This window comes from Schistocerca americana, chromosome 8, assembly GCF_021461395.2.
Source record: "Schistocerca americana isolate TAMUIC-IGC-003095 chromosome 8, iqSchAmer2.1, whole genome shotgun sequence".
Taxonomy (NCBI): Eukaryota; Metazoa; Arthropoda; class Insecta; order Orthoptera; family Acrididae; genus Schistocerca; species Schistocerca americana.
Genome location: NC_060126.1, coordinates 398,850,933 through 398,875,175, shown reverse-complemented (window position 1 = coordinate 398,875,175; position 24,243 = coordinate 398,850,933). Strand labels below are relative to the sequence as shown.

The window sequence follows — 24,243 nt, the reverse complement described above, 5'->3', positions numbered from 1 at the left end:
AAGATGTGTAGTCAATATAAATTGCAGTTTATTATGACCTTTGGATCCCACAATTATTAACCTTAAAATTGTCGAGTGGTAATTGCTAATTGTAACTGTTCTCACTCATTCTTTTATTATTTCATTAATAAGATATGCCGGGTGCAGTGCATTCTTGTATTAACAAATGTAGTCAAAAATGTACCATAGTGGCTTAAAGATCTTAGTATCATAGAACCAAACAATGGTAAATCTAGGATGGAATGTAACAATATTATGAGAAGGAAAGTTGTTATTCACCATACAGCAGAGATGCTGAGTCGCAGACACACACACACACATGTGCAAATGCAGCTCACACACACACATGGCTGCAGTCTCAGACAGCTGCAACCACACTCCGAGCAGCAGCACCAGTACATTACTGGAATGACAACTGTGTGGAGATAAGGAGGAGGCTGGGGCAGGGAGGGGGATGGATAGGATGGTGGGGATGGTGCGCAGTGAAATGCTGCAGATTAGGCAGGTGAGAGATGGGGGGGGGGGGAGAAGGGGGCGAAGTAGTGGAAAAGAAGAGAAATAGACAGAAAAAGAGAGGGAGAGAGGAAAACAAAAATACTGGGTGTGGTGGTGGAATGACAGCTGTGTAGTACTGGAATAAGAGCAGGGAAGGGGCTGGATGGGTGAGGACAGCGACTAATGAAGGTTGAGGCCAGGAGGGTTACAGGAACATAGGATGTACTGCAGCAAAAGTTCCCACTTGCCCAATTCAGAAAAGCTGGTGTTGGTGGGAAGGGTCCATATGACACAGGTTGTGAAGCAGTCATTGAGATGATGGATATCATGTTTGGCAGCGTGTTCGGCAACAGGGTGGTGCGCTTGTTTCTTGGCCACAGTTTGTCAGTGACCATTCATATGGACAGACAGCTTTTTGGTTGTCATGCCTACATAGAATACAGCACAGTGGTTGCAGCTTAGCTTGTAGACCACATGACTGGCTTCACATGTAGCCCTGCCTTTGATGGGATAGGTGATGTTAGTAACTGGACTGGAGTAGATGGTGGTGGTGGGAGTATGTAAGGGACAGGTCTTGCATCTAGGTCTATTACAGGGGTATGAGCCATGAGGCAAGGGATTGGGAGCAGGGGTTGTGTAAGGATGGATGAGTATATTGTGTAGGTTCGGTGGATGGCGGAATACCACTGTGGGAGGGGTGGGATGGATAGTGGGCAGGACATTTCTCATTTCAGGGCAAGATGAGAGGTAATTGAAACCCTGGCGGAGAATGTAATTCAGTTGCTCCAGTCCTGGGTGATACTGAGTTACGAGGGGAATGTTTCTCTGGACTTTGGGAGGTGGTGGGAGACTGGAAAGATAATGCATGCATTTTTGTACGAGGTTGGGAGAATACTTACTGGTCAGTGAAGGCTTCAGTGAGACCCTCGGTATATTTTGCGAGCGACTGCTCATCACTGTAGATGCGACAACCCCGGGTGGCTAGGTTGTACGGAAGGGACTTCTTGGTATGGAATAGGTGTCATTTGTCGAAGGGGAGGTATTGCTTCTGGTTAGCGGGTTTGATATCTTTGAGGTGGAGATCAATATCTGTGAAGATGGCTTGTTGGGTTGAGTAGGACCAGGTGAAGCAAATGGGGGAGAAGTTGTTAAGGTTCTGGAGGAATGTCAATAGGGTGTCCTCACCTTCGATCCAGACAGCAAAGATGTCATCAATGAATCTGAACCAGGTGAGGAGGTTTAGAATTCTGGTTTTTTAGGAAAGATTGCTCTAGATGGCTCATGAATAGGTTGGCATAGGATGGTGCCATGCGGGTGCCCGTAGCTGTACCCTGGATCTGTTTGTAGGTAATGCCTTCAAAGGAGAAATAATTGTGGGTAAGGATATAGTTGGTCATGGCAACTAGGAAAGAAGTTGTTGGTTTGGAATCCGTAGGGCATTGGGAAAGGTAGTGTTCAGTAGGGGCAAGGCCATGGGCATTAGGATGTGGTAAAGGGTCAGGAACTGTGGAGAGTCGGTGGAGGAAATGGTTGGTATTCTTTTATATAAGTGGGTAGGTTCCGGGTAATAGGTTGAAGGTGTTGGTGTACGAGAACAGAGATTCTCTCAGTGGGGGCACAGTAACCGGCTACAGTGGAGCGTCCCGTGTCTGTGGACTTTCGAAAGCATGTAGAAGGTAAGAGTGCAAGGAGTGGTAGAGGTGAGTAGAGAGATGGACTACAGGGAGAAGTTCTGGGATGGGCTAAGGATTTGAGTGGTGACTGGAATCCTGCAGGATTACTGGAATGGTGTCACTGTGGCAAGGTTTGTAGGTGGAAGTATCTGACAGCTGGTGGAGTCCTTCTGACAGGTAATCCTTGCAGTTCAGAACAACAGTGGTGGAACCTCTGTCCGCAGGTAGGATTATAAGGTTGGGATCAGTTTTTAGATGGTGGACTGCGGTTCTTTCTACGAATGTAAGGTGACTGTGCATGTTGAGGTATTTGGGGAATTATGGTGAGGCAAAGTTTGAGGTTAAGAAATTCTGGAAAGTTAACGGGGTGGTTTGGGAGCAGTGAGGGTGGATCACAGTTAGATAGATGAGTGAACTGAGTTAGGCAAGATTCAATACTGGTCTTTGGTTGCGTCTGATTGGGTTTGGTGGCGAAAAAGTGCTTCCACTGTAGGGACCGGGAGAAGGACAGAAGGTCTTTAACTAGTCCTGTGTGGTTGAATTTGGGAGTGGGGCAAAAGGTGAGGCCTTTGGAAAGGACTGATATTCCTGAGAGACTAAGGCTTCTGGAGAAAAGGTTCATAACTGTGTTGCGGGTCTGTTTAGGTTCTGGATTCTGTGTGGTGGTGGGAGGGAATTTAGGAGGGTGGGATAAGTGTAGTAGGTCTGCGAGACAAGGTTTGTCAGCTATGAGGGGGCATGGGAGAGGTTTGGAGGTTGTTGTAGAGATGGTGGACAGTGGTTTTTATTCCGAGGCAGGAGTAGGAAGTGAGCAGGGTGGAGAGCTTTTTGAGGTGGCTTTGTGCGTGTTGCTCAAATTCCTGCAGGGCAAGAGTTTCAATATGTGTTATGAGTTCCAGGAATTTGGGATTGCATAGCAGGAGAATCTTGCGGATGGAGAGAAGGTACTGCAAGGAGGTTTGGGCTTGGTTGTTGAACACACTGCCAAACATGATGTCCTTCATTTCAGCGGCTGCTTCGCAGCCTGTGCCAAATGGATCCTTCCCTCGAACACGAGCTTTTCTGAATTGCATTGGTGAGAACTATCCCTGTAATACGACCTACTTTCCTGTAACGCTCTCAGCCTCAACCTTCATTAGTCACTGTCCTCATCCATCCAGCCTCTTCCTTGTTCCCATTCCAGCACTACACAGCCGTCATTCCACCATCACACCCAGTCTTTTTATTTCTCTCTTTCTGCACTACTTCCCCCCTCCCTCCCCCTTCCACACCTCTCCCCTACCCTCTGTCTAACGTGCAGCACTTAACTGTCCACCACCCCCACCATACTATCCCTCCCCCTCCCCACCCCAGCCTCCTTCTTTCTGCCACCCAGTCGCCACTCCCACCATGCACTGGTGCTGCTGCTCACAGTGGGATTTCAGTTGCCTGAGACTGCAGCTGTGTGTGTGTGCGAGCGTGCGTGCGCGCGCCTGTGTGTGTGTGTGTGTGTGCGAGCGTGCGTGCGCGCGCCTGTGTGTGTGTGTGTGTGTGTGTGTGTGTGTCTTCTATTGTTGATGAAGGTCTTAATGGCAGAAAGCTTTAATTGCGAGAGTCTTTTTGTTGTGCCTATCTGCGACTCAGCATCTCCACTATATGGTGAGTAGCAACTTTCCTTTTCATAATGTTGTTATACTCCATCCTGGTTTTTCCATTGTTAGTATATGCGAGATAACACATAACAACATACAACAACATTTTAACAACATACATTTGAATACCCTGTAATGAAATTTAGATTATTTCTCACAGGAAAATGTCTCTAATAAACAACTTGACTTTTGACAGGTGGTGATATGCAATGAAAGACTCAGTAAGATCCGTAGATTGAAATAGTATCTCACAAGTTCGTCTCCCTACCTTTTCCACGCCGATTTGTTTTATGGTGCTAATGATCTCAGCCTTTTCAAGATGTTGAATGTTTATTGTGATAATATTTTTATGCTATTTAGAATGATTTTTGATGTCTGCTATGAAAATTTGAGTACTTGGTTTTGTAATTTATTGAAAGAATCCAAAATCTAATCTCAGTAATAGAAAGAATTCAATCTTATCAGCAGTTAGTTCACTTCTGTGTTTGTAATTTTTCCTAAACTTTTTAGGAAGATGTACTATATTTATATTCCTTCCATGTGTTTGTTTGTGAAATTTATGTACAGTGCATGCACGTTTTGTTGGTTCATTTTACAATTGTACTCAGGGGGAAAAAGGGAAGCAAGTCTCACTCACATTCTCATATTTTGTGTTTGTCACTGACAAGGTCACCTTAGGGACGGAGTCTGTCCAATTTTATTCATACTTACAGGATTTGAAGTTCAGTGTCCAAATATCAGTTTTATAAAGCAGTACAGTGCTGCTAGAAATAATCAACTTTGAAAATTAGATTTCCAAGTGATGTAAAGTACAAATCATCTACTACTGTAATTAACATACTTGTTAGTAACTGATTGAGTACTGTAAAAATCTTGTAATCATAAAGCTATTGGTTTGAATCTGTATAGTTGTAACTTTCATTCTGTATTTATTATCAAATGGAAATGTTAAGTGACAAATATTTAATCATATTTTTAAAAATAAAAGTAACATTTTTTAAAAAGTTACTGTTCATAACAAAATAAATTAAACTTTGGTACTTCCTAAATGCTTTACTCTTAAATTAAAAAATTGTATACATCAGTAATACTGTTCAATCTTTAGAAATAAAAATGTATTTCATTCTATATTTAATGTTTCAAACAATTTAAAATCCAGGATGGAATGTAACAATATTATGAGAAGGAAAGTTGCTATTCACCATGTAGCGGAGATGCTGAGTCGCAGATCGATACAACAAAAAGACTCTCACAATTAAAGCTTTCGGCCATGGGCCTTTGTCTCAAAACACACACACACACACACACACACACACACACACACACACACACAAAACACACACTCTCTCTCTCTCTCTCTCTCTCTGTCTCTCTGTGCAACGGAAACCATTTAATGTTTTGCATGTTTGTACCAAATTTTTATTTATTTCAGTAATTGCATTGTTATATGATTAGTAATTAAAAATAAAAATGATGTTATTTTTATTTTAAAAAGGTGATTCAGTATATGGTAATTTACATTTACATTTTTAACAAATATGAAATTGAAGGAAAAGTTTAAAAAGTAGTTGCTACTAGTGAGATTTAAACATTGACATTATGATTAAAAGTGTTCTGCTCTACGCACTTAGCCACCAGTGACTATGTTAATTAGTTCAAAACATTTGATACTGCAGTAGCCACCAGAAAGATCGCGGGAGGCGCACATTGGCACGGCGCGTCACGGACGGTAGTTGCCGCAAGTAGAGTCCCGTCCACCAGAGGGCACGCGAGAATTCGGACATGACCTCTGCCGGCATAACAACAACTACTACTCCGGCAGCACGGGCCGTGCCCAGTCAGTTACCATCGGGCATGCCTAGGTCACAGTCCCAGTCTATGCTAAGTGAAGTGCGATGTAAACGTGAACAGTGTTACTACACAATTGGCGACGAGTAGGGACGTTCTTTCGTGTGTTGCGTCGTTGTTCCGGTTTCGCAGCTTCTCCACGGCATGGAGGATTTAGTGCGGGTTTTGGTTGCGCAGCAGACGGAGCTCATGGCCACCATGAAACAAGTGCTTCCGGCGTTGCTCTCCACGCCGTCTGCTCCAGCACCGTTCCCTCCTCCCTTTTCCCCGTATGACGAGACGGCGGAGGATTGGGACGCATATGAACATCGCCTTCAGCAGCATTTCCAGGCGTTTCATGTTGCCGATGCGGAGGTTTGTCGTGCTCTCTTCTTGTCTTGGATATCTCCCTCGCTGTATTTAGTTTTGCGGCAGCTAGCGCCATTGCAGGAACCCTCGTCCTTGTCTTTTGACGCATTGTGTTCATTGTTGTCTTCATATTATCTCCACCGCACGCATGTTGTGGAGGCTAGGGTCGAATTCTATCAATGCAAGAAACAGCCCCATCAGTCTTACCAGGTGTGGGCCGCTACCCTGCACGGTCTTAGTCGCAAGTGTCATTTTGTCACGGAGCAGTCGCGAGAGTCGTATGCCCACGTTATGGTATGCGCCGTCATTGTTCGTTCGGCCCTGATAGGGAGGTCCGGCAACGGACCCTGCAGTTAGAAGACCCTTCCCTTGAGGAAGTACTGTCCATTTCTCAATCGTATGAAGTCTCTCACGCAGCAGGTCAACAGCTGGAAGCGTGGTGCGACGTCGCGGCGGTTCAGGGCGGCGCGGCCGCGTCCACTGTGTCCGGGGTGGACGACGTGCGAGCGGTACAATCCAGCCGTTACGGCCGCTCCCGCACGGCGCGTAAATAGAATTCCGGCCACCGGCCCCTGTTGCCGTCCTGTGCGACGTGCTATATACATCATGATCGGTCAGAGTGCCCCAAGCATTGGGCCGTTTGTCGCAAATGTAATAGAAAAGATCACATTGCTAAAGTTTGCCGCTCAGCCTCAAAAGAATCGAAGGAAGCAGGTACAGAGGACATGGACGTTGACATTCAGGAAGTTTCGTCGGGCCAGGCTCCCGACGCATCGGCACGCAAACTCTTTATTGAGGTGTCGGTTCGGTCGCGCCGGTTACAACTGCAAGTAGATACGGGCACGGCAGTTTCGTTGTTGAATGCACAAACTTATTCCGACCTGGGATCGCCCCCGTTGGCGCCAGTTTACCGGCGTCTACGCGGTTATGGTAAACAGTTCATTCCCCTACTGGGTCAATTCACTACCGACGTGACATACAGATCAGTCACTCAGCCTATTACTTTTATTGTTGTCAGTGATGCAAGCTCCGCTAACCTTTTTGGCCTGGATGCCTTTCAAGCTTTCGGTTTTTCTATCACTGACACCATACAGTTGGTCTCCGAAGACGTTCCCTATTAATCATTGGAATCTTTGATCTCAGACTTTCCAGATATTTTTGAGGAGGGCCTGGGGCGTGTTTCAGATTTTGAAGCTCACTTAACGTTGAAGGCGTCGGCTCGCCCGCGTTTTCTACGCGCGAGGCAGATCCCCTTGGCTCTCCACCCTCAGGTAAAGGAAGAGCTAGACCGGCTGACAGCCCTAGGGGTCATTCTTCCCATTTCTTCCAGTGAGTGGGCTTCGCCCCTCATTATTGTAAGGAAGCCCTCGGGAAAATAACGTCTTTGTGGCAATTTCAAGGCCACCATTAATTCCCAGTTGGTGGTGGACACCTATCCTTTGCCTCGTGCTGATGAATTGTTCTCCGCCGTGGCGGGAGGCCAATATTTTTCGAAAATCGATCTTTCGGAGGCTTATCATCAGATACCACTTGATGAGGACTCCAAATGGCTGGCGGTCGTCAACACCCCGTTTGGCCTTTACCAATACCAGGGGTTGGCCTTTGGAATATCCAGTACCGCGGCGGTATTCCAGCGTTATCTTGAGCACGTCACGTCGACAATCCCTAATTGTATTAATTACCTGGATGACATAATTGTCACAGGCCGCAGCACGAAGGAACACTTGCACAACCTTCGCACCCTCTTTCTCAAATTCAGGTCTGTGGGCTTGCGTTGCAACCTGCATAAGTCAACCTTCTTCCAACCGTCCATTGAGTATGTGGGCTACACCATCTCTCGGCATGGCATCCAGCCACTAGGAAGTTTGGTTCAAGGTATCGTCGACCTTCCTCGGCCCGCTTCGCTGAAAGAGTTACAAGCTTTTTTAGGCAAGATAGCCTATTACCACCGGTTCATTCCCAGGGCTTCCACTATAGCCCGCCCCCTGTACTGCCTTCTGCGCAAGGGTGTTCCTTTTGATTGGTCGCCTGCATGCGAGCGAGCGTTCACCTCGTTGAAGGGCCTCCTCACGTCAGCCCCTTGTTTGGCTACTTTTGATCCCCATAAGCCGTTGGTCCTGGCTACAGATGCTTCGCAGTATGGGATGGGGGCTGTCCTGGCCCATCACAACGCAGATGGTTCCGAGCAACCACTGGCGTTTGCGTCTAAAACACTTAGTCCCGCACAGGCCCATTACTCCCAGGTGGAAAAAGAGGCTTTGGCCATTGTCTAAGCTGTTACCAAGTTTCAACCTTTCTTGTATGGCACAGAGTTTCAGTTAATCACTGACCATAAGCCGTTAATATCGTTATTTGGCCCCGCCTCTCAGATTCCGGATAGGGCGGCCCACAGACTACAGTGCTGGGCCTTGTTCCTCTCTAAGTACCATTATGACATTCATTTTCGCCCTACAGGACAGCATGCCAATGCCAACGCTCTTTCCCATCTTCCGGTGGGCCCGGATCCTACGTTCGATCGAGAGGAGATTATGTGTTTTCATTTGGATGTGGTGTCCCGCCAAGCGGTTGATGGCTTCCCAATCACTAGTTCTCGAGTCGCCAGGGAAATGGCAGCCGACCCGGTTCTCCGGCAAGAAGTTCGCCTCGTTCAGCAGGGGTGGTCATCCCACACTCCGGGCCGGGCCTCGGACCCTCTTCGTAATTATTTTATTCTACGAGACCGCCTCTCAGTCTTGGAAGGAGTTCTCCTTCTGGCTACTGATGATACAGCTCCTCGCGTGGTTGTTGCTGCAAGTTTACGAAGGGAGATCCTCACGTTATTACATGCGGGGCACTGGGGTGTTTCCCGTACTAAAACCTTGGCTCGCAGACATTTGTACTGGCCTGGTATTGATAGAGAAATTGAGCACTTGGTGGCCGCCTGTTCCCTGTGTGCGAGCCAACAGGCATCTCCCAGGGCAGCGTTCTCTTCACGGCCGCTGGCAACCCAAGCATGGGAACATGTTCACATCGATTTTGCGGGCCCGTTTCTCAATGGCTTTTGGCTCATTGTGATTGATGCTTATTCCCGTTTCCCATATGTGGTTCGCTGCTCCTCAACCACTTCAGAAGTTGCAATCCAGGCACTAGCAAAAATCTTTTCTGTGGAAGGTCTGCCAATCACCCTGGTCTCGGACAATGGACCGCAGTTTATTTCGCAGACCTTCCAGGATTTTTGTAGGCGCTTCGGTATTCGGCACAGTTGCTCTTCCCCCTTCCATCCACAATCGAATGGGAAAGCCGAGCACATGGTGCGCACATTTAAGACGCAGATGAAAAAGTATGTACACAAATTTCCTGCGGAGGAAGCATTGACGTTTTTCCTGACGGCATACCGGACCACACCAATGGGAGAACGCAGCCCCGCAGAGCTCCTCCATGGGCGTTAACCTAGGACTCTGCTGCACCTCCTCCGGCCTGGTCCTCGCCAGTCTTAGCAAAACAGAGTACCTGGCTTTCCACTGGGTATGTCTGTCTGGGCCCATGGGTTTGGTCGCAATCCGCGTTGGATACCGGCGGTGGTCCTGTACCGAAATGGCCGCCGGCTCTATACCTTGCAGGCGGGGGACCGGGTGGTACGTCGTCACCAAAATCAGCTACGTCCACGTTCGGGCACCCACCCTCCGACCTCTCGGACACCGGCTTCCCCATTGCCGGCACCTGTGTTGGTTTCGCAGGGGATGTTACCTCCTCTCCCTGCTGTGACTCTGCCGCACTGCGATGGTTCTCAGCCTTGGCAGCCTCCAGTAGCTCCAGCACCGGCATCGCCATCGTTCGAGATGCCCCAGCGAGAGCCGGCCCCCCTAGCAGGCCAGTTTTCTCAGGAGGCTGGTTCACCTGTGGTCGTCCCTTCCCCATCGTCCCCGCCACTCGGTCTTGCCCCTCCCGAGGTGGAACAGGATCCAGAGTTCGACAGCTTGTCGCCCCTTCTGTCCCGGGCTCCGGTTGTGGGACAACGGGGGCCTCTTCGTGTGGGTCACTTCCAGCCCTATTCGAAGGTTCCGGCTCAAGGGTTGGCAGATCCCCTCGACTCCGGCCTTCCAATGGATGTGGAGGTATCGCTCCTGCCCGACACTCCACCTTCCAACGCAGTGGATCACAGTGGCTTCACCCCCTGGAGGAGGAGGAGTGCAGTAGCCACCAGAAAGATCGCGGGAGGCGCACATTGGCACGGCGCGTCACGGACGGTAGTTGCCACAAGTAGAGTCCCGTCCACCAGAGGGCACGCGAGAATTCGGACGCGACCTCTGCCGGCATAACAACAACTACTACTCCGGCAGCATGGGCCGTGCCCAGTCAGTTAACATCGGGCATGCCTAGGACACAGTCCCGGTCTACGCTAAGTGAAGTGCGACGCAAACGTGAACGGTGTTGCTACAGATACATTACAGCACTTGGAAACCTTCTGTTCTTCAAAGATGGTTTTTTAAAGAATTTCGTTGTACACTTACGAGATTTATACCCAGGTACTGAACTTCACACCTTACACTGAAGAGCCAAAGAAACTGGTACAACTGCCTAATATTGTGTAGGGCCCCTGCAAGCACTCAGAAGTACCGCAACAGGACATGGTGTGGACTCGACTAATGTCAGAAGTAGTGCTAGAGGGAATTGACACCATGAATCCTACAGGGCTGCCATATATCATATGATATGAGGGGGTGGAGATCTCTTCTGAACAGCTTGTTGGAAGGCATCCCAGATATGCTCAATAATGTTCATGTCTGGAGACCTTGGTGGCCAGCGGAAGTGTTTAAACTCTGAAAAGTATTCCTGGAGCCACTCTGTAGCAATACTGGATTTGCATGGTGTCACATGGTCTTGCTGGAATTGCTGAAGTCCATCAGAATGCAAAATGGTCATGAATGGATACAGGTCATCAGACAGGATGCTTATGTACAAGTCACCTGTCAGAGTCGTATCTAGACGTATCAGGGGTCCCATATCACCCCAACTGCACATGCCCCATATCATTACAGAGCCTCCACCAGCTTGACCAGTCCCCTGCTAACATGCAGGGTCCATGGATTCATGAGGTTGTCTCCATACCCGTACACGTACATCCACTTGATACAGTTTGAAATGAGACTCATTTGACCAGGCAACATGTTTCCAGTCATCAATAGTTCCATGTCAGTGTTGGTGGGCCCAGGTGAGGCGCAAAGCTTTGTGTCATGCGGTCATCAAGAGTACACGAGTGGGCCTTCAGCTCCAAAAGCCCATATCGATGACGTTTCATTGACTGGTTCACACACTGACATTTGTTGATGTCCCAACACTGAAATCGGGAGCAGTTCGTGGAAGTGGTGCACTTCTGTCACGTTGAATGATTCTCTTCAGTCATCGTCGGTTCCGTTCTTGCAGGATCTTTTTCCGGCTGCAGCAATGTTGGAGATTTGGTGTTTTATCAGATTTCTGATATTCATGGTACACTTGTGAAATAGTCAGATGGGAAAATCCCCACTTCGTTGCTACCTCGCAGATGCTGTGGCTCGAAACACTAGTGCGACGACTATAACACCATCTTCAAACTCACTTCAATCTTGAAAACCAGCCATTGTAGCAGCAGTAACCGATCTAACAACTGTGCCAGATACTTGTTGTCTCATATAGGCATTGCTGACTGCAGTGCCGTTTTTTGCCTGTTTACATGTGTGTGTATTTGAATACACATGCCTATACCAGTTCCTTTGGCTCTTCAGTGTATAAGTATGATGAAAATTGAAGAGGGTCAGTTGCTAAGGTCACATTGTGAGTGTGTAAGGCAGTAGGCTACATTGTGAATAGTGAGATTTGTTTTCCCAAGAATGAATTCTCCATAGTGCTTACAATGGTCCAGCAAACTACTTTTTCATTTTTTACAACAAATAAACAGTACACAGCAAATCAAAATGAACCACACCATTTAGCTGTAGGTTGTACAGTGCTGATTCACATACTATTTTTTTTTTTTCATTACTAAGATTAGAACACAAAACCATAGAGGCTGTAAGTCTTCTTCTAATTGAGAACTAGATCCCAAGAAGCCTGGAAAAAGATGCTCACACTGTAATACGGTTTGCATTAGCTCATTTAATCATGTATTGGCTGTTATCCTATTTGCACAATATCTGGTCAGTTTAACTAGTTGAGTCATTTGATATTATTTGTGTGTGTGTGTGTTTGTGTATTAGTAATCTCTGATATCCTGGAAATATCAGTGACTTTAAAGATCCTGAGTGACATTCTTTACTGCAGGTAACAATTCTTTTTGCGGATTTGCATGCATACCTTGATAATATGAAAGCACCATGGGAGCTTCTTTCTCTCAGAGCCCAATATTATGAACATGTTATCAAAGCAATGCTGAGTTCTATAGGAGTACCACTGGATAAGCTAAAATTTATCAAGGGCACTGACTACCAGCTGTCAAGGTAAATGTCTACATTTCTTTATTAGCTTTAGGTCTGTATGTATGTATCACTTCAGTATAAAAATATCAATATTACATTCTAAGGTCAAAACTGTTCTCATTTTTATAAGGATGTTGGTAATGAGGTATGAGCATTAGTAGTAGTAGTAGTAGTAGTAGTAGTAGTAGCAGTAGCAGTAGCAGTAGCAACAGCAGTAACAGTAGGTCGAAAAAGATTATATTTAAATTTCACACTGCTGCCCAGAAGTATATTAAAATTATTACTCTGTTTTCAATTCAAACTATCTCATAATATAGAAGGAAGACAGTTACATTGTTTGCAGTGAGCTGCCAGATGTAACAAATATATCTCACCCCACAATTATACATTACGTATAGGTATATCATTTTTACAACATACAAAAATATCATGGTCTGTTACAGAATTAACTGTTGAAAGATATGCTTCAAAACTTTAGAAATATTCTGGATGCACGAAGCTGTGCCTGTCTTATTTACATGGCCAAAGGTTAGGGTGAGTTGAGCATACCAGTAAAAGTTGTTATCCTTTACATGCCATCCTTAATATGTACAAACAGAGAGCTAACACAACACTGACAATATCTACCACATATCTGTGTTGTTTTCTGGAATGTGGGTAATGATAAAAGACTATTTGTAATGTAGCCCGAACTTGTTGGAAGTGAACAGTTTGTGAGTTGGCGAAACCAATGAATGTGATACCATAAGAATAAATGCAGTTCATGTCGTGGCATGTATTTTAGGTATATTGTATTTTGATGGGTGGGTGATTTCCTCTTTTTTTAAATTCCGTGTTGGGGCAAAGCAAATGTGCGGCATTCTTAGATTCAGTACTTTTTCTTTTTTTTAAAAAAAAAAAGTTTGATTGTAGAAAGTACACTTATAAGTCACTTCAACTTATTAGAATTCTCATATAGATGAAACATAAGGACTGTAACTCACACACACAATCAGTTTTTCTCCTTGGAGGCTATTTATTTTCCTATTAACTGATGTCCTGCAGCATAGTTGAAAGGGTATTATAATGCTTCAGAGTTTCTGTTTCATGATCCGGTTCACACCTTCAAGCTTCAATCTGTGGTTTGTTGTAGGAACTTTTCTTGCTGTCAACATTACTTTTTCATCTGACAATGTTCCTTGTGTAGGAGGGGAGTAGTGACTTCTTGGCCATGGTTCTACGTTACACTCACAAAGACATTGCACAGTTATAGGGATACAACCCCTATGATTATTGGTATCTTACAAGATGTGCATATTATACACCAATTCTGATCAAATTTGTTGTTATAGTTCTGAATGAAATAGCATGGATAATTAACTATATTACAGTAAATTAGATTTATTTGCCATAACATTATCGTGATTTGTAGAGTGTGTATGTGACGTCAATTATCCACCTGAGAAAATTTTACCTACCCTACAAGATGGTAACTAATGCCAATATTGAAAATGGTCAGTTCAGTTGCAGCTGTCAAAACTGTAAAAACGTTGACAATTTTATCCACTGTCTTAGACAATTATGTTCTCTTTCTAGGGAATACACCCTTGATGTATACAGATTAAGTTCAGTCATCACTGAACATGATGCAAAAAAGGCTGGAGCTGAAGTTGTAAAACAAGTCGACCATCCTCTTTTGTCAGGTCTTTTGTATCCAGGTAATTTTTGAATTAGTTTAAAGTTCACTTGTTAATGATATTGCACTTACCTCACATGTTGTAAAGTTTTAGTTTGCTTTTTAACTTTGTAGAGAGACATAATTATTAATAAAATTTACAAAGGAAGCAACAAGATTAAAACCAATTTAATGAGATCACTACTGGTATTCAGTAGCAAAATTTTTGGAGCTTGTTAAATACAAGAAACTTGAAACTAGAAGCTGTGAGAGTTATAAATACAAGTATTAGATGTTAGAGTTCATTTATTGTACCTATTGTGATAACAATGCTTAACTTTCTCTGCGTTGTATAATGTTGGCTTGAAAGGCATGTCTACCGTAGTGGAACCAAAATGAAACTCAACTCAGAAAGAAAATTCACCAAAAAACCTAAAACAATGATGTGGATCCCCGAAATGATTTAAAGGGGGCTTGTATACTAAAACTGTGTATTTAGAGCAGAAGTGGCACATGACATTATAGTTTATACTGCCAATCTTTTCCAAATCTTTTTCAGCATAGTCACAGAATCTCTACAATTCAAAGTTGTAGTAAGGGAAGTTGCAAAACCTAACAGATTTATCTGTACATAATGATTTTTTTATACTTTTTTACAAACTTTTGTATGCCTGTGTGAATGTAGATAAACCTGCCTTCATAAGCAAGATAGGTTCTTCAAAGAAACTTGCAAAATAGACATAATGTAGTTGTAAGTATTTATCTATTTGATGGAAAACTAAAATTAAAAATTTGTAGTGTAGTGTTACAGTTTGTCTCACATTTGATTTAGAGTATTGCATTAAGAATGTGATGGTTTCCAGACCCTTCAGATCTGGAAGCAGTAGGACTTAGTCCAAGGTGGTCTAGAAACGGAAATAAATACAAGAATTATGATGTGCAAGACCAAGACAAATTGCAAACAATTCCATTATACACTGGAAAGCTGTAATTTGAGTTTAATTATTATATTGGTGATAATGCTGCCACAGACAGTATTTGGTTCCAAGATGCTTAGTTGCTGTTCTCACAGCTTATGCTCTCATAATTCTTAAGATAAAAAAAATAGTCAGATGTCTGACATAACATGAGCAATCAAAAATGAAGCTCCAAACTAGAGTGGCTGATGTAAGGGTTATAAACACTCAGAATACCACGTACCTCTAATTTTGAAATTGTCACTTTATTCTTATTGCCCAATAGTTCGAGTGAAAAAGGGAGGGAGTTTAATGAAAGGTACTGACCACACAGATATGCCTTTATAGATACAAGCATATCACACATTGAAACTCTTGCCGTCCAGGAACTACAGCAACATGCACAACGCCAACTCAAAAAACTCTCCACTCTGCTCACTTCCTACTACCACTATTCACCTCCAAACCTCCCCCACATCACACTGACAAACCCTGTCTTACAGAACTACTACATTTACCCCACCCTCAAAAACTCCCTCCCACCACCACTCAAAACTCGGAAACTAAACAGACCCTAAAAACAGTCGTGAACCTTTCCTCCAAAAACCTTAGCCCCCCCCCAGAAGTATCAGTCCTTTCCAAAGCCCTCACCTTCTGTCCCAATCCCAAATTCAATCGTGCAGGACTTCTTAAAGACATTCTCTCCTCCTCCCAGTCCTTACAGTGGGAACACTTTTCCGCCACTAACCCTACCAATCACACTCAACCAAAGACCAGTGTTAAACACTGCCTGACTCACTTCGCTCCTCCTTCCATCCGTGATCCACCTGGACTGCCCCAAAATCACTCCCCTGTTAACTTTCCAGAATTTCTTGATCTTGTACCTTGCCTCACCATCATTCCTCAAATTCATCAACATTCAAACTAACGTTACATTTGCAGAAAGAACTGCAGTCCACCACCTAAAAGCTGATCCTGACCTTATAATCCTACCTGCCGAGAAAGGCTCCACCACTGTTGTTTTGAATCACGAGGATTATCTAGCAGAATGACTTCGCCAGCTGTCAGATTCATCCACCTATAAATCCTGCCACAGTGACCCCATTCCAGGAATCCAGTGGGATCTCCAGTCTCCCCTCAAATCCTTAGGCACAGCCAAGAACCTCTCCTCAGAGTCTCTAGTCTCTCTCTCTCTCTCTCTCTCTCTCTCTCTCTCTCTCTCTCTCTCTCTCTCTCTCTAAAATAGTCAGATGTCTGACATAACATGAGCAATCAAAAATGAAGCTCCAAACTAGAGTGGCTGATGTAAGGGTTATAAACACTCAGAATACCATGTACCTCTCTCTCTCTCCTCGCCCTCACCACTCCTCGCACCCCTACCTTTTAATTGCTCCTTAAAGTCCATAAACCCAACCCTCCAGGACACCACATTGTGGCCAGTTACTGTGCCCCCACTGAGAGAATCCCTGCTTTTATAGACCAACATCTTCAGCCTGTTACCTGCAACCAACCCTCTTATACAAAAAATACCAATCATTTCCTCCACCAACTCTCCACAGTCCCTATTCTATTACCACATGATGCCCTGCACATCACTATTGATGCCACCTCCCTTTCCACTGACATCCCTGTTTAATGCCCATGGCCTTAACACTATTGAACACTGTTGTTGTCTTCAGTCCTGAGACTGGTTTGATGCAGCTCTCCATGCTACTCTATCCTGTGCAAGCTTCATCATCTCCCAGTACTTACTGCAACCTACATCCTTCTGAATCTGCTTAGTGTATTGATCTCTTGGTCTCCCTCTACGATTTTTACCCTCCATGCTGCCCTCCAATGCTAAATTTGTGATCCCTTGATGCCTCAGAACATGTCCTACCAACTGGTCCCTTCTTCTTGTCAAGTTGTGCCACAAACTCCTCTTCTCCCCAATTCTATTCAATACCTCCTCATTAGTTATGTGATCTACCCATCTAATCTTCAGCATTCTTCTGTAGCACCACATTTCGAAAGCTTCTATTCTCTTCTTGTCCAAACTATTTATCGTCCATGTTTTACTTCCATACATGGCTACACTCCATACAAATACTTTGAGAAAAGACTTCCTGACATTTAATTCTGTACTCAATGTTAACAAATTTGTCTTCTTCAGAAACACTTTCCTTGTCATTGCTAGTCTGCATTTTATATCCTCTCTACTTCGACCATCATCAGTTATTTTGCTCCCCAAATAGCAAAACTCCTTTACTACTTTAAGTGTCTCATTCCCTAATCTAATTCCCTCAGCATCACCCGACTTAATTCGACTACATTCCATTATCCTCGTTTTGATTTTGTTGATGTTCATCTTATATCCTCCTTTCAAGACACTGTCCATTCCGTTCAACTGCTCTTCCAAGTCCTTTGCTGTCTCTGACAAAATTACAATGTCATCGGCGAACCTCAAAGTTTTTATTTCTTCTCCATGGACTTTAATACCTACTCCAAATTTTTTTTTGTTTCCTTTACTGCTTGTTCAGTATACAGATTGAATAATATCGGGGACAGGCTACAACCTTGTCTCACTCCCTTCCCAACCGCTGCTTCCCTTTCATGCCCCTCAACTCTTATAACTGCCATCTGGTTTCTGTACAAATTGTAAATAGCTTTTCGCTCCCTGTATTTTACCGCTGCCACCTTTAGAATTTGAAAGAGAGTATTCCTGTCAACATTGTCAAAAGCTTTCTCTAAGTCCACAAATGCTAGAAGTGTAGGTTTGCCTTTCCTTAATCTATTTTCTAAGATAAGTCGTAGGGTCAGTATTGCCTCACATGTTCCAAAATTTCTGCGGAATCCAAACTGATCTTCGCCGAGGTCGGCTTCTACGAGTTTCTCCATTCGTCTGTAAAGAATTCACGTTAGTATTTTGCAGCTGTGTCTTACTAAACTGATAGTTCGGTAATTTTCACGTCTGTCAACACCTGCTTTCTTTGGGATTGGAATTATTATATTCTTCTTGAAGTCTGAGGGTATTTCGTCTGTCTCATTCATTTTGCTCACCAGATAGTAGTGTTTTGTCAGGACTGGCTCTCCCAAGACCGTCAGTAGTTCTAATGGAATGTTGTCTACTCCCGGGGCCTTGTTTCGACTCAGGTCTTTCAGTGCTCCGTCAAACTCTTCACGCAGTATCGTATCTCCCATTTCATCTTCATCTACATCCTCTTCCATTTCCATGATATTGGCCTCAAGTACATCACCCTTGTATAGACCCTCTATATAGTCCTTCCACCTTTCTGCTTTCCCTTCTTTGCTTAGAACTGGGTTTCCATCTGAGCTCTTGATGTTCATACAAGTGGCTCTCTTTTCTCCAAAGGTCTCTTTGATTTTCCTGTAGGCAGTATCTATCTTACCCCTAGTGAGATAAGCTTCTACATCCTTACATTTGTCCTCTAGCCATCCCTGCTTAGCCATTTTGCATTTCCTGTCGATCTCATTTTTGAGACGTTTGTATTCCCTTTTGCCTGCTTCATTTACTGCGTTTTTATATTTTCTCCTTTCATCAATTAAATTCAATATTTCTTCTGTTACCCAAGGATTTCTACTAGCCCTCATCTTTTTACCTACTTGATCCTCTGCTGCCTTCACTACTTCATCCCTCAGAGCTACCCATTCTTCTTCTACTGTATTTCTTTCCCCCATTCCTGTCAATTGTTCCCTTATGCTCTCTCAGAAACTCTGTATAACCTCTGGTTTAGTCAGTTTATCCAGGTCCCATCTCCTTAAATTCCCACCTTTTTGCAGCTTCTTCAGTTTTAATCTACAGTTCATAACCAATAGATTGTGGCCAGAGTCCACATCTGCCCCTGGAAATGTCTTACAATTTAAAAACTGGTTCCTAAATCTCTGTCTTACCGTTATATGATCTATCTGAAACCTGACAGTATCTCCAGGATTCTTCCATGTATACAACCTTGTTTTATTATTCTTGGCCCAAGTGTTAGCTATGATTAAGTTATGCTCTGTGCAAAATTCTACCAGGCGGCTTCCTCTTTCATTTCTCTCCCCCAATCCATATTCACCCACTATGTTTCCTTCTCTCCCTTTTCCTACTCTCAAATTCCAGTCACCCATGACTATTAAATTTTCATCTCCCTTCACTACCTGAATAATTTCTTTTATCTCATCATACATTTCATCAATTTCTTCATCATCTGCAGAGCTAGTTGGCATATAAACTTGTACTACTGTAGTAGGCATGGGCTTCGTGTCTATCTTGGCCACAATAATGCGTTCACTATGCTGTTGGTAGTAGCTTACCCGCACTCCTATTTTTTTATTCATTATTAAAGCTACTCCTGCATTACCCCTATTTGATTTTGTATTTATAACCCTGTATTCACCTGACCAAAAGTCTTGTTCCTCCTGCCACCAAACTTCACTAATTCCCACTATATCTAACTTCAACCTATCCATTTCCCATTTTAAATTTTCTAACCTACCTGCCCGATTAAGGGATCTGACATTCCACGCTCCGATCCGCAGAACGCCATTTTTCTTTCTCCTGATAACGACGTCCTCCTGAGTAGTCCCCGCCCGGAGATCCGAATGGGGGACTATTTTACCCAAGAGGACGCCATCATCATTTAACTATACAGTAAAGCTGCATGCCCTCGGGAAAAATCACAGCTGTAGTTTCCCCTTGCTTTCAGCCATTCGCAGTACCAGCACAGCAAGGCCGTTTTGGTTAGTGGTACAAGGCCAGATCAGTCAATCATCCAGACTGTTGCCCCTGCAACTACTGAAAAGGCTGCTGCCCCTCTTCAGGAACCACACGTTTGTCTGGCCTCTCAACAGATACCCCTCCGTTGTGGTTGCACCTACGGTACGGCCATCTGTATCGCTGAGGCACGCAAACCTCCCCACCAACGGTGAGGTCCATGGTTCATGGGGGTGGGGTTGAACACTAACTCTCCCAAAACATGACAGATTCCAAACCCATAATCTCCTTTCTGGTCATCATGACCAGCTATATCCACACCCACAATTACTTCTCCTTTGAAGGCACCACCTACAAACAGGTACAAGGTAATGGCACCCACATGGCACTGTCCTGTGCCAACATATTCATGGGCCATCTAGAGGAATCCTTCCTAACCACCCAAAATCAAACACCTTATCTGGTCCAGATTCACTGATGACATCTTCACAATCTGGAGTGGCAGAGAGGACACCCTAATGACACTCCTCCAGAACTCAACACCTTCTCAGCCATTTGCTTCACCTGGTCCTACCCAACCCATCAAACCACCTTCCTCGATGTTGACCTCCACCTCAAAGATGGCTGCATCAGTACTTCTGTCCGTATCAAATCTACCAACCACCAGCAATATGTCCTCTTCGACAGTTGTGACCCATTCGTTACCAAGAAGTCCCTTCCATACAACCTAGCAACCTGTGGCCATCGCATCTGTAGTGACGAGTCCCCCTTGAAATATACTGAGGGCCTCACAGAAGCCTTTACAACCTGTAATTACCCTCCCAACCTTGTACAAAAACCAATCTCCTCTGCCTTCTCTCTCCAGTCACCCACCACCTCCCAAAGTCCCACCGTCCAGCCACAGAGGAGCATTCCCCTTGTGACTTATTACCACCCAGACTGAGTAACTGAATCATGTCCCCCACCAGGGTTTCAACTACTTCATGTCATGCCCTGACATGAGAAGAGAGAGAGAGAGAGAGAGAGAGAGAGAGAGAGAGAGAGAGAGAATGTTGTCTGTTTTCGGTAAAGGCCTTGTTGGCTGAAAGATCACTGTCTGACAGTCTTTTTTGTTTGTTGTGCCTATCTGCAACTCAGCATCTCCACTATATGGTGTGTAGCAACTTTCCTTTTCATAATATTGTTACAAGCTACAATTAGGTTATTCTAAGGTAATCTACAGTCCAGTTAAACTGGAGAAGAAGAAGATGATGAAAGATGGAAAAAGTGCTTTTTCTCTTTTAGTTGCATGCTACTTTATGCAGACATCATTGATGTATCATAATTTTCACTATTTCCTTACTTTCTGTAATGAATATTCGGGTCTTATTTGAAGTCACATTCCAATGTTGACCCTCTTATTAACTAAGCCATAAGATTTTTTCACATCAGCCATTGCCTATTTTACAGTATGCAGATTTTGGGTTCAATGAGGATCAAATCCTGGTCCAGCCATCCAGATTTCCCGAAAATGTGTGAGGAGAATGCTAGGATGATTCCTATGAAAATGATGTGGCCAGGCTCCTTCCATATCCTTGTCCAATTGGAACTTTGCCCTCTAATGACCTCATCTTTGAGGGAACATTAGATGTTAATCTTCCTTTGTTTGTGTGGAACAATATTATGGAAAAGATAGTTGCTACTCACCATATAGCAGAGACCAACAAGGCCATCATCAGAAGTAGGCAGCAGACACATACACACCCAAGCAAATGCAACTCACACACACATGACCACGGTCTCTGACAACTGAGGTCAGACTGTGAACAGCAGCACATGACGGGAGAAGCAACCGGGTGGTGGGGGTAAGAAGAGGCTGGGGTGGGGAGGGGGAGGGATAGCAGGATAGGGGTGGGGGATGGTAAAGTGCTGCTTGTGGGAGCATATAGGGATGAAGTGGAGAGATGAGAGGGCAGCTAGGTGCAGTCAGGAGGTGAGACGGAAGGCTGGAGGCAGGGGGGGAGGTTAGCAGAAAAGGAGAGAAGTGGAAAGACTGTGGTTGCATTGGTGGAATAGAGGGTTGTGTATTACTGGAATGGGAACATGGAAGGGATGAGATGGGTAAGGAAGTGACTAATGAAGATTGAGGCCCGAAGGGTTACAGGAACATAAGATATATTGCAAGGAGAGTTCCCACCTGCACAGTTCAGAAAAGTTGTTGTTGGTGGAAAGGATCCAGATGACACAGGCTGTGAAGCAGCCATTGAAATGAAGCCATTGAAAAAGTTGACAGTGTGGGTGGTGCCTGAGACTGGACTGTGTATGGCAGACTTACTGAAATCACTTTCACACTGGTCCAAGTGTAAACCACTAACCCACTCAATTACTATAATATGCCTGTCTTCCTCCCCTGTGGCTGCATTCTACTGGTGGTCCCAGATTGAAACCACTGAAACAGTGCTCTGATTATTTATCAGAAACTTCAGCCTTGCTGTTCGGTCTGCTTTGATCGATCATTGTAGCATCTGCATAATAATTCGTGATCCTTGGCTTGATGTTGCTTTGTTTTGCCCAAGCTATTTTTTGTTATTCATTAAACAGAATTATTCACAACTGTTTAACATTCCAAAATTAGATCTGCATAGAAAATGCTGCAAAAAAATTAATAAACTGTTGATGTGTAATGTGAGAATTATTGTTTTCCTTAGGACTTCAAGCACTAGATGAAGAATATCTGCATGTTGATGCGCAATTTGGTGGTGTGGATCAGCGTAAAATTTTTACGTTTGCCGAAAAGTACTTGCCCCAGTTGGGATATTCTAAGAGAATCCACATAATGAATCCTATGGGTAAGGAGTTAAACTGTGTGGAGAAAAAACTAGATTGTAATAAATTATGCTTGTCAATACTTGCAGCATTGCCAAACAATCATGATATGGAGAAAGGAAGTATTGTTTAGTTCCAGGGCTTGCTGGAGGTAAGATGTCCTCATCTGAAGAAGACAGTAAGATTGATCTTTTGGATTCACCAGCAGCGGTGAAGAAGAAACTGAAAAAAGCATTTTGTGAGCCTGGAAATGTCCAAGACAATGGGGTTCTTGCATTTGCTAAACATGTCCTCTTTCCATTGTTCAAGGAAGGTGAAGGTCAGTACTTACATGAAGAAATGATTATTTGCGAAGATTAACTTTCCATATTTTCATTTTTGTTGGGTGTAGATGGTAGACATCTCATTCTTGACTCTTAGATTCTGTATAAGTAATAGAAAAAGAAGAGGAAAATTTCACTATAAGAATTCAGTCAAATGGGTGATTGATAGATGAATTTATCACTTCATTCCATGAACTTATTTTGCACTGTATAATTTCTTTTACCTGTACTTGATGATCCAGTAACATTCAACCAAAAGCAATGTAAGTGGCATGTTCTGTGATTGTGCATATCTGTCCTAGATTTAACAGTTAATATAACTCTAATTAGAAGTTGCTTTCCACTTCCTATTAACTGGGTACTTTGTTCTGGTGCACCACGTACATCCCACCATTGCTTGAATGAATTGGTCAGATCATAATGCCTTGAAGATCTGATTGTTCAAATGGGAACTTTAAGTTGAAGGCTTTTATTTTAAAAAAATGATGAATCTCTTGATGAGTTAAAAGTATTGAAGATTTCTAGATGGAATACCCTGTGAACAAAATGTGTTCAGTGACACATAAAACATAATGAACATAAAATATGATAACTTGGGAAAGAACTTCCATGAATAATGGAAGCTACACTTGACATATAAGGCTGGTGTGACTAATACATGAAAAGCACCATATTGTTTATGTTCTACAGGGTTAATTTACTAGTTCACCAGTTTTCAGCTTACAAGGCCATCATCAGACTTGGCATTCCATTGTACTTGTAGATAGATAGCATTGCTGAGCCAAAGCTGTCAAAAATATCAAGGTCACTCAAGCAAAAAGTAAACATATAAATTATGTGATCCTACCATAATAAAAAGACAACTGACATTTACGCTCCGAGATGCCATAAGGGCCACATCATACCAGCTAAGATGTAAGAATGAGATGCCATATTTAGATGTAGACTAACATAGACATAAAGAATAATATTGTACCTATTATACCATCTTCACAGGTACACTCATAATGGCAAAACGCCGAGACAGGTTCTTGTATCACTACAAATAAGTAAGTAAATAGTGCAGCCAAGAACTTGTACATAAAATAAAATGTGTCACTTTTCAACATTGGGAAAGAAGTTACTCATATAGATTGAGGCTCTAACACATAGTACATGCCGCCTTTGACAATGTGGTGGTAATGCAATTTAAAAGATGTAAAGTTGAACAACAAATAAATATAAAGGGAGGAACAGATAGTGTGAAAAGTAATCGAAACAGAGGATTATGTGAAGTGTAGAAATGTTAAGCTGTGTTTGGTTATTTAAGATTAAATTGGAACTGTGGGCTAAACATTTGTTGATTTTCAGGCCTTCAAACTGATTGAGTTTTTGGCCTTTGTT

The 24,243-nt window shown here is 43.7% G+C and overlaps 1 protein-coding gene across 5 annotated transcripts in view; it reads left to right on the top strand.

Moving 5' to 3' along the window:
* LOC124544612 (tyrosine--tRNA ligase, cytoplasmic) overlaps positions 1 to 24,243 on the top strand; it is a 127,016-nt gene that overhangs the window by 38,999 nt on the left and 63,774 nt on the right. For all 5 annotated transcript variants that reach the window (XM_047123209.1, XM_047123210.1, XM_047123212.1 and 2 more), the window contains 4 exons: positions 12,272 to 12,447; positions 14,002 to 14,123; positions 22,420 to 22,560; positions 22,671 to 22,856. In XM_047123209.1, the coding sequence (XP_046979165.1) occupies positions 12,272 to 12,447; positions 14,002 to 14,123; positions 22,420 to 22,560; positions 22,671 to 22,856 (625 nt within the window). The remainder of the gene's footprint in view (positions 1 to 12,271; positions 12,448 to 14,001; positions 14,124 to 22,419; positions 22,561 to 22,670; positions 22,857 to 24,243) is intronic.